The sequence below is a fragment of the Juglans regia genome, chromosome 6, assembly GCF_001411555.2.
Source record: "Juglans regia cultivar Chandler chromosome 6, Walnut 2.0, whole genome shotgun sequence".
NCBI lineage: Eukaryota > Viridiplantae > Streptophyta > Magnoliopsida > Fagales > Juglandaceae > Juglans > Juglans regia.
The window spans coordinates 28848599-28860331 of NC_049906.1; the positions used below are offsets into that span (position 1 = coordinate 28848599).

General features: G+C 36.1%; 1 protein-coding gene across 1 annotated transcript; it reads right to left on the bottom strand.

Moving 5' to 3' along the window:
• Positions 1–1119: 1119 nt before the first annotated feature.
• LOC109005609 lies at positions 1120–7431 on the bottom strand. Its single transcript, XM_018984617.2, has 6 exons — positions 7372–7431; positions 7115–7277; positions 5487–5580; positions 4567–4766; positions 2110–2221; positions 1120–1463 (listed from the first exon to the last, which is right to left on the bottom strand). Exons 1-6 carry the CDS (start codon positions 7429–7431, stop codon positions 1454–1456), a joined length of 639 nt encoding a protein of 212 aa, XP_018840162.1. The 3' UTR covers positions 1120–1453.
• Between the last annotated feature and the right edge of the window lie 4302 nt (positions 7432–11733).

Genomic DNA, 11733 nt, shown 5'->3' on the forward strand with positions numbered 1-11733 from the left:
TTTCTATTCATTGCTATGAATGTATATATGGACACTGTATACCCCCTCTGGACTACCACCAGGGGCTCCAAACCACACTGATCAAGGCTCGAATTGTCACTATGGTCCGGGAATGATTATTTCTCTTATTTCTGGCTCGTTGTGCTATTTTTCAGCATTAACACCCATCATAGCAGATTCGCCCTCCAAACAAGCCGTGGACGTAGGTCCTATGCCGATTCACGTAAATATGTGTGCCTCATTCTCTATTCACATTTTCTGTATTCTTTCTCTATTTATTGCTATGGATGAACGTACAAGTACCGTACCGACACCCCAAGCTGCCAATCGTGGACTTTACACTGCTTCATCGAGACTTGGGTTACCTCTGTGGGCCAGGAATGACCATTTCTTCTGTTCCGTCTTGTGAGGCGATTTTTGTCATTAACAAGAGGTGTACAAAATAATATGCAATCCGATTGAATGGATAAGATCACTAGAAACACATGGGTCATGATACGTATGTGTTTTGGATACTTAAAAAAGTAATGATAGATACACAACATTTTCACAGCTCCAACCGAAGCTTCTTGGTTGGTTTACAATTCAATGGTTCAAGAAATCGAGGCCAAACTGAATCAATAGACTTATACAATCATATATATTATTAAGAAAATGAGAAAAAAAAACTTTGGAAACGACGTGTTTTCCCAAACCCTTTTAACATATTAAGTATCCAAGTAGTCAATTTATAAGTCCTTGCTCCCATTTTCTTTCTCTCTCTTTTTCCTTGTGTGTCGTGTGCGAATCCTAACCCCCATTTGGATTCGTATATCATTCTCCCATCGCTTGAAGTCACAAACTAGCATATTTAGGTATTGTTTGGATATATAGATAGTTTTGTCTCGTCTTATCATTACAACTTTATCAAATTCTTATACAAAATATAATAAACAATTCAATTGCTAGTTATGTTTAATGTTCATTTAAATGAGATCCTCTTTACTTTTCAATCTTCATAAGTGGATAATTCTTTAATTCTTATGGTCGATTCCACACTATCAACCATTGACTTGAGGGGAAAAAAAAAAACCATAGATTTAAGAAACAATGAGATGGCGAATAGCTTGTGAAGCCCAAGGTTGGTTTTTATTCATCAATATTTAAAATTGAGATTTTCAAATACCAAATGAAGCCAATGGTTGTTTCAAACCAAATGAAATGTGAAAAAAAAAAAAAAAAACCAATGTTTTACATTTTAAAGTTCCAAATCAAACTAAACCCAAAACAAGCAATAATCATTGAGGCCGGAAACGCCAAGTAACGCAGGGGCGGACCACAGACCGTTGGGATCGGTGCCGGTAAATGTCCACCCCCAATCAGTTGGTGTCACCAGTTTCAAAGGGGTCGAGGCCCCCTAACGGTCGGTTTTCAGCCCAAAATGCTCTCATGCCAGCATGCCTCATGGTTAGCATTATATAGGCCTGTTTGAATGATGAGATGAGATGGTTTTAGATAAGTTGAATAAAATATTATTAGAATATTTTTTTAATATTATTATTATTTTGAAATATGAAAAAATTGAATTGTTTATTATATTTTATATCAAAATTTGAAAAAGTTGTAATGATGAGATGAGATGATGTAAGATGATTTTTGTATTCAAACGAGCCCTTACTCACTGCAAATTTCAAACTGCCAATAATATGCTATGAAGGCTTTTTATTTTGGAAAATGATACCATGCCGCTTAAGTTCGCTCTCTCAATTTGATCGCTCATATATTTTCTTTTACTTAATGATTAAGGAAATGACTATTCATGCATTGGTATTTTTTTAAAATGCTTAAAGATGTTTAAAAAATATTTAAAAGAAAAAGCAAAAAAAAAAAAAAAAGTGCAATATATTTTGCACTAGTGGCACACCAAGTGGGCAAACTTGGGTGGCATAGTAGCACTACCCTTTTATTTTTTTGGTAATATGCTACAAGGCTTTGAGAAAATCACTAGACTCATTTTTGCATGGACAACAGTCAAAACAGAAACCATTCCATGAAAACAAGCATGATTGCAACCTCAAAGCAAAAATATAAAGAAGAGAGAAAATGTATTGAATGAAGACAAAAATTTACCAATGATCATCATCAATCATGAGAGTTGAAAGCAACTGTGTCTTCATGCAGTCGATATCCTCGAGCAGTTTCTCATTCTCCTCTTTCGCAGCCGCTATCTCGACTTGTAAAGCTGCAGTAGCAACAACTTGCATTAACATATTACATACTCAGTGAAAGAGGACAAGAAAGGTCAACAAGTTCATGTATAAAAGTTTATCCAATTTGTTACAACTCAATATCTAACTACGTACTGCCCTGGAAAAATTATTCTAGCAAAATTTATATCCACACTTGGAATTATCTCAGCACAATACCCAAGGATTAAAAACTGAGCTGCTTCTTAGAATGCTGGGGGTGCATTAGAAAGAGCTCAGTTTTTCTGCAATTATCAAATATTTTTGCTACCAGATCTATGTTTTGTTTTATTTCCTTTACAGGGGCCTTTTAATATGATTTTATCCACACTAATTTCCTGTCAATTGGGTGTTAGGAGTCTTCTTTTGTTATTATTAAAATCCTTGTCGTTTGCTTTAGATTGGTTACAACTTACCTATCTAATATCATTGAGTTTATCATGGAGCTGTTCTTAAATTGAGAGTTTTTTCTTTCTCCGTCCATCTTGTAGTGTCCAAAGATTCAAAGGTGGCTTCATTATTGCTTCTGCCACATTGGGAAAGATTCTCACAACTGATAACTCGAGGCAACGAAGGATAATCATTGCAGATTGGTGTTGTATGTGTAGATAAGGGGGCGAGTATGTAAATCATCTTTTACTTCATTGTGAGACAACTAGGGTATTATGGTATGAGGTGTTCAGTAGATTAAACTTGGCTTAGGTTATGCCGGAAACGATGATGGCAATGCTGACCAGCTAGACAAATTTAGGAGGTGTACAATAGATTAACTGTTTGGAAGATGATCCCTATATGCATTATGTGGTGTTTGTGGCAAGAGCGCAGTGACTGGACGCTTGAAGACAAGGAGAGATCGCTAGAGGAGCTTAAAGATTTATTTTTTAGATCACTATGTGCATGGGCCATTGCTGTTGATTTCAATGGCATGAACCTACATGATTTTCTTCTCTATGATGCGCATACCTAGCCTAGGGGCTGCTTATGTATTCTCTTTTAGAACTCTGTATATGGCTTTGCCTATTCTTTTATCAATATAATTTGTTTACTTATCAAAAAAGTAAATAAAAATTATTGCTTCTGCCACATCTTGTGATATTAGAGCCTTGTTATTCCTTCACTTGGTGGACAATCCCTGGTGACAAGACTTCCAAAATAGGGAGAACACTTCTCTGCACAATTCCATAGAGCTTGGGAGAGAAAAGCTGAGAACCTGGTCTCTTTTTGAGAGTTCTCCAAAAAAGAAGTGAAATTGGGAAATGGAAAACCAAATGAGTGTATATTACTTCCCATCAGTGTGCCTCAATAAAACCCTTTTAGAGGTAATCCCACACTGCCACAAGCCATCATTTCAATTCTTCTACAACACGGTGGGAAGTATCGAGCATGAAATTTGGAAATGTTGTGCAGATATTGTGGACCATTTGGAGGATTCGATGGTGGAATTCTTTGTGCTGAACAAAGCCCAAGTTGGTTTGCCAGTTAGATATCCTATGTGAAAAATCTTATTTGCTAATTTGTGTGGTGATCTCCTAGACTATATGTTATACATGGTTATTGCTATAATTGCGTATGTTGAGAAGTTTATCATATTTGAAATGATCATCTTATGGGTTGGAATTTGCTCATCACCCTTCAATATTTAATCTTGATAGCTTTTGCGTAGGAATTTATTGATTGCTGCAGAAGGTGTTGAAATCAGCTAGTATTTTCAAGAAGGCCTATTTATCTTCCCTCTAGGTCCTGTAGACCACATACATTTTTAAAAAATGTTCTGCAGATAGCTACTTTATTACTTTCTAGTTTCAACTATCATTGCAGCAGCATTTGTAATCTGTGAGGAAGTTGAAACCAAACATTCTGTTTATTTCCAACTTAATTTTGAATTTCAAAAACCTAAGGAATTGTTTCACTTCATTACATTTTCTAATCAATCAACACAATGTATCCATGAGAGAGAGAGAGAGAGACCTAATAGGATGAGCAAAGCAATCAAAGAGTGTTATACAACTAGATAGTCATTAAGCAACCTAATTCTCTTGTCCACAAAAAATAATCATCCTTTTATATATAAATGGAGAGATAGAAGTTGTAATCTCATTTTATCCTTGCATTATGTAAATTACACACAAAGAATAAGCAGGACTCATTAATTAATTTAAAAGCAGTAGACATATAGAGATATATTCAGTACATAGGGGAAGGGAAATAAGGAGTGTAGAGTGGTAATATAAGGGCATGGTCAGTTCAGAAATAATGCATCCAAACCAAAAGAAAAAGAAAGCAAAGACATTAAGCTATATAACTTTATGCAACTATGCTTGTAAAGCAAAATCAACATTACCAGAGTTAGCATTGTGAAGTTCTTCAAGGATTTCTTCCACAAAGACCAACATTGAATTCTTCATGCCATTATTTTTCTTATCCAACAGATGGATTTCATTTTCAAGGAACTCTTTCTCCAACAACAAAGGCCTCAGTTCATCGTTTTTCCCTTTGTCAATGTCCTTCTGAAATTCTAAGCACAGAGTGGTAAATCCTTCCCTGAAGAGAAACATCAGCGTCTAAGCAACATAACAGTCAAACTTAGAGCTCGAAGTTGCAAATGCCAATCTCTCGGGTACTTCCACATATTAGAATAAGAAAAATGTTATGAGAGGCTTCAACTGAATTACAATTGATTCAGCAGATTAGCGTAATGATATGAGACTGCATAACCACTACTAATTTTCTGAAATTTGGAGTGTTAAAATGATGTATAAATATACACTTGATATCTAAATTTCAAATTTTCTCTATGATTTAAATAATTCAGACTCCAGAGGAACACATCACCATATCATGCCAACTTCTGAAAATTGCAACAACATAGACACATCAAAATTTTGCTATTTTAGTCCAAGCAAAGGGATTAAAGCAAGCAGCCAATAGATGATGACTCATCCACAATGTTTCCTCTGCCCCCCGCCCCTCCCTCCTTACATCCACTTGCTGACCTACCTGGCCACAGATGCATGATTAAATGGGGATATAAGAGAAATGAAAAAAAAAAAAAAAAAGAAGAAGAAGAAAACAGTATTAGAACCACAAACAGAAATTCCGTTTCAGTTCTGTAGGGAGAGAGAGAGAGAGAGAGAGAGAGAGAGGATAATCTGAGGCCGTCATATATGGCATAAAAATACTTAAGACTGACGCGTGTTAAAAATGCCCTATAGAATCAGAACAGCGATTCCACACTAAACTTGCAAAGAATTTGGTCAATACCGCTTGTCGTTTATTCTTTTTAGCGTCTCGTCCCGTTCCATTCTTAGACAACACAATTCCTTCTCCAAGGAATTCAGTGAGGTCCTTGCATGTGCTTTGAATGAAGAAATGAAGCACGAATTAGAAGAGCAAGAAAGTAACAATTCTGCCTCAAGGACATACAAAAAAAAAACAATATTCAAAAGAGTCTTGATTGAGATGAAAGGAATTATATGAATCGCGCAAGTCAGACCTTAGATATTCAACCAAAATAAGTTGTCTCGTACACTTACATATCAATTGCCCTAAGCTGGGCTTGGAGTCTAATTGAATACATTCTGCCAAAAACTAAATCATAAACAAGTTGAAGGAAATTGACCTTGATTCTGTCAATTTTAGTTCTTAAGAAATGGCCTCGATAATGGTGCCTTGTAGAACCATCTCGGTGATACGTACCAAAGTCGCAAAGTTAATCTCAATTTTAGGTACGTTCACCGATCTTTCACAAAATGATATTATTAGGACAGGTTTGGGAATGAGATGGGAATTTTATGTTTTATTTTAATATTTAAAATATTATGTTTTAGTATTACTATTATTTTAAGATTTGAAAAAGTTGAATTGAGATTTGAAAAAAGTTAAATTGTTTATTATATTTTGTATAGAGATTTGAAAAATATATAATGATGAGATGAGAATTTTGTGTTTCATCCCACCCTCCAAACCTACCCTAAAACTAATTAGAAAGAAGAAAGCAAGTTAATATCTTTAACTAAAACTAGTTAACAATTAACCCTTTTTTCTAACAGTTCCTCTTCGGAACAGACAGGCTGGTCTTAAGAGATAAACAACCTCCAATCACAGCAAGACACGTAGACCAGATTACACTCCTAAGACCATAAAAAGTAAAATATACCATTTTCCATCTGATTACACTCCTTGCCTTTTCACTTTCCCTCTGATTTCACTTTTCAGATTTCACTCGTCGCGCACCTTTACCTCTAAGATCCGTGCAGTGAACTTCTCCTCCATCGCCTTGAGCCATCACTTTCCTCCATCGCCGTTCGTTCCAGAGTTGTCGCCACTGCCAAGCTCACAGCCATCACTTTCCTCCATCGCCCCCCTGACTTGCTTTGTCGCCCCGTATTTTCCTCTGTCGTCCCCCTCGGTAATTTATTCCATCGTTGTCGCCCCCCCCCCCCAACTTGCTCCGTCATCGTCGCTCCCCGCTATAGTTGTTCTTCTGTCGCCCCACCAAGCTGTCGCCCACCAAGCCGCTCCTCGATGGAAAGTTGTCTAAGGGCTGCTGTAATTGGTATCATGTAATTTTACTAACCTTTACCATTGAAGGAATTGGTTTACTTGTAGTTAGGGTTTGTTAGATCTTTTCCATTCACCACATTCGGATTTGAGTAAGTTAGGCTTAGTCAGTTATATCCCTAACTAGAAATGTAAGCATGTGTTTGGAAACTCACTTGTATATGTAATTATGAACATCCCAATAATACGTTACTCGCATGGCTTTTCTTGTGAATATAATTCTGATTTTTCTCTAAAAAAATAAAACTAAAAAAAACCTTGAAACTCATGCATTTTGACAAGTTCAAAAAACAAATCAAAGAAAGAAATGACGAGAAGAATGAACTTACCAGTAACGGTGGCGAATCCATCGATTTCAAAGTGCGAAACGTAAAGCGTCTTTGTAAGCTCCGATTCTCTAACAGCCAAAGCGCTCTCGATCTCTGAGCACTTGAAGATCTCCGCTTCTATCTCGCGTGTAATCTGAATGTTCGCCTCTATTTCTTCATTCACCTACAAGTTGTAGAGATGGACACCTAGATTGAACAGTGGATATTATAGAGCGGGAAGGAGTTATCGGTGTGATTGATGGGAATAGGAAACATACCTGATCGAGCATATCCTTGAGGGAAGAGATCTGGCAGAGGATCGCTCCCGAATCCTCCATTTCTCGATCACTCTTTCGTCAAGTTTTTGAACTCCCTAGTCCTAACGACTCCTTTTTAATTTACCCGCGTTTTTTCGTTTCGCTATTTCCTGCCCTGCCGCGTGGAGAACTTGTTTGTTTTATTCTTTAAATTCTATATAAAAACACTAGTCTAACAGTAAAAAGATGATCTGTCACTATTTAAACATTTTTTAAACAAAAAATAAAGAATGATCCAAGCATTAATAAAATATATATATATATATATGAAAGATGATAATCTTTCAATTTTTTGTAGTTATTTTACAATAGCCACCTAATTTATATAACTCATTTTGCTTTTTGATGTGTCATCACATGTCTTATTAAAAAAATTTAAAAAAAATATATATTTAAAATAAAATAGCTCGAAAATAGAAAATGGCTTTTTGTGTCATCTAAATCGTCGCAAAAATCACAAAAAGCGTCACGATTATATTTTAGCGTTGCTTGAAAATCGACGCAATATGATTGGTACTATTAAGTCCAAAAAGTTTTTTCACATCAAAATGAAATATCAACGCAAAAGAAATTCTTTTGCGATGATATTTGTTGACATTAAAGTATGACAATTTTGCAAAAGATGCTCCAACAGTAGGAAAATACCCTATTAGCGACCATAGTCTGCGACAAATAAAATAGCACCGCAAATAACCTCATTTTCATCATATATATATATATCGTCAAAAATTCACTTTGGTTGTTGTGAATAGATTATTTTTTGTGTCTATCTACATTGTTGCAAAAACGCACTAGAGTGGCAAATAACTTCCCATTTCCGTCCATATATCTCACCGTAAAAGTATTAGCTTGTCGTAAATGGACTTTTTTGCGTCGCTCTATATTGTCGCAAAACTAAATAGCGATGCAAATATTTTCTCATTTCCTGTCATATATATCTTGTCGCAAAAGCACTTGAGTGCCGAAAATAGACTTTTATGCGTCACTCAATATTATCGCAAATAAGTGTTTATAGGCCACACCGTCAATTGATCTACCAATACAAAAATTCTAAATTCCCTTTACCGCATTTGAGAAATGATTTAGTCACAAAAACATCATACAAAAGTAAATTCACAAAATGACATAGTTTAATATAGTACGAGAAATTGTAAAATTACTTTTATCGTAAAGTAGATTTAACAAATCACATTAAGGCAAGTCACTTTGTAGCTTTATTTTTGTATAATTTCTTTGTATTTATAGCACTTCTCCTACCCTTTTATATATGTTTGTATTCTTTATTTTTTTAATAAGCTATGTGGCACCACATTATGGTGCAATATGAAGGGGCAAAGTGAGTGATAGAAATTAAGGGTCATTGTAGCATTACTCTTAGTCTTTACAATATATAGTTTGAAGGATAGTTATATAAAATTAAAAAATATATTTAAAATAAAGTGGCACAATTATATTGATTGATTGTAAAATGAGTTGTAAAAGAGTTGTAGTTGTATCATTAATCAAAAACTATATATATCGTGAAGAAAATAAAAATAAAATAAAAAATCTTTACAAATTGACATTATATCTATTTCATGTAATAGGGTACCCTCCCACCTAATGTTCATGTAATAGGGTACCCTCCCACCTAATGGAGATTCTATGTAAAATTCCCTCCTATAACTGGATTAAGCTACTACATTTTCATAAAAGTTTTATAAGTAAATCAAAAGATTCCATAAATAATAGATAATACTCAATGAGTAAAACTTCTTTAAATTTAAATAATTAATTTAGCACTTGGTAAAATAAGTCTTTGTGCCAGTTTCTAAGTAAACTTTGAAATCCCATAAATAGCCCTAGCTGCCTTGGCCTTCAACTTTGTCACCACCAAGTTCACCTAGAAATTTAAAATTACCTAACATAAAAATAAATAGTCTAATACTTTAACCAACGAATACATTTTCTTTTTTATAAAAGGACATTCAATTCCAAGAAACATTCATCTACATATACATATATTAATTTGCACATTCCTTATTAGCCAGTACATACTGTTACGTCTTGTGTATTAGAGTTAGGGGTCCAATTTCCTTCTCATTCAATCATTCATTTCCTTTAAATAAATAAATATTCGGTTAAGCATTAGCAAAATAATTAATGTTCCATAAATAGTAACATTGTAAGTGAAAGCATTCATAAGATACATCACATGCATATTTTCATGACTAACATGAGCTATCAAGAATGGGCAATGTATCATATACATGAGCACTTTATAAATATATATAATTTGTAATAAAGGGAACATTTTTTTTTATATATAAAATTTGGTGCAAATGTATCGTCATAGGTACTTACCCTCTTAAATCATAGCAATAGCAAGCGCATTAAGAATCTCCTCATTTGATCATTTAACCAAATAATCACAATATAGTTAAACCTCAAAATTATTCTTTCTTCATGACTTACAATCACACACACACACACACATATATATGTTGATGTCGTGCTTTGCGGGCCTGGGCAACTCTACACAGAAAGTGCTCGGATCGTCACCTACACAATGGAGAAAATTTGGGGGTCCGGGTCCGTTGTACCTCTGATACCTAAGTTAGTTTTGATTCTAGGTTTCGAACACCACTCTCGATAATGGGAGCAATCGAATTGTCTTCCGTTGTCCGATACGAAGCTTTGGGGGATTCTGAAGAGCAAATTATAGATTTCCAAAGGAAATTTGTGATTGCCCGAGTTGTGATCGTCACTAGAGCTTCTGCTTCTACCCATTTGGTGAAGTAATCAACTGCCACTATGACGAATTTTACTCCTCCATTGCCCTTAGGGAGTAGGCCAATGAGGTCCAATCCTGACTGTGCGAAGGGCCATAGGGAAGAAACAGAAGTGAGCTTTTCGGGAGGGCTAAAGAATAGGAGCATATTCTTGGCATTTGAGGCATTTTTTTACAAAACCTTCCGCATCTTTGAGAGAGTTAGGGCAGTAGTACCCTGCCCGTGTAGCTTGTGCTGCTAGTGCCCTTCCACCAGAAATATTTCCACAAACTCCTTTGTGTATCTCTGACAGCACGTACTGGGCTTGCTCGGAAGAGATTTAAGAGGGGCTCGGCAAAGCCTCTTTTATACAGGATTCATTCCACTAATGTGAAGCGAGCTGCTCTATTCCTGATCTTCCGTACTTCTTCCTGGTTATTTGGAAGAACTTCCTCTTGAAGGAATTTTAGAATCTCGATGGCCCATTTCGGGGGCTGTAATACTTGAATTGTGGACATTCGAATCCCGACAGCTGCTACATCAATAGTCCGAATTATGGTATGATCTGGAATGGGTGTTTCTTCTTGACCTGAGGCGGCCTTCGCTAGACAATATACTTCCTGGTTTTCTCCTCTCGGGATTTGCTGGATGCAAGAATACTAGAAGAGGTCACGCTCTTCTCCTACGCATTGGAGATATTTCTTCAAATTCTCTTCTTTAGTAAGAAATTGTCCGATTACTTGTCCAATTACTAGTCAGCTTTTACTTCGACTTCGGTGGCACCTAACGATCTGACAATTGTCAAATCTGATAAGAGTGCCTCATACTCAGCCTCATTATTGGTGACCTTGAAACCGAGCTTGATTGAGTCGTCAAGCTTTTCTCCAGATTCTGTAATTATGTGCACCCATACTACTCCTTCGGCCCGGCAAGATGAACCATCGACGTAGACCTGCCAAGGCTTGCCCTAAGGCATAATGATTATCTCTTCTAGAAAGTTTGAGAATTCGGCTACAAAATCCGCCAGTACCTAGCCTTTAATTGTTGTACGAGGGAGATACTTGATTTTGAACTCACTCAGTTCGACCACGCAGTTAGTCATTCGACCAAATGTATCAAGTTTTTGTAATATTTTTCTCAACGGGACATCGGTAAGTACTTTTATTGGATGAGCTTGAAAATATGGCCTTAACCGTCTGGCCGTGAAAACTAATGCAAATGCTAACATTTCCATTCAGGGATATCTGGCTTCTGCACCTAGAAAAGCCCTGCTTATGTAGTAGACGGGCCGTTGGACTCCTTTTTCTTATCGAGTCAATACGGCGGATATTGCATTGGGTGATACTGCCAGGTAAGCAGTTAAATCTTCTCTTAGTATGGTCTGACTGAGTAGAGGTGGAAGGGCTAGGTATTTCTTTAACTCGTCGAAGGCCTGTTCGCATTTTTTGTCCCATTCTTGCGCCTTCCTTTGGACTTTGAAGAAAGGAAGGTACCAGTCGATTGATTTTGCAATGAATTGACTCAGGGCAGCTATCCTTTCGGCAAGTGTTTAGACTTCGTTAATCATTCTAGG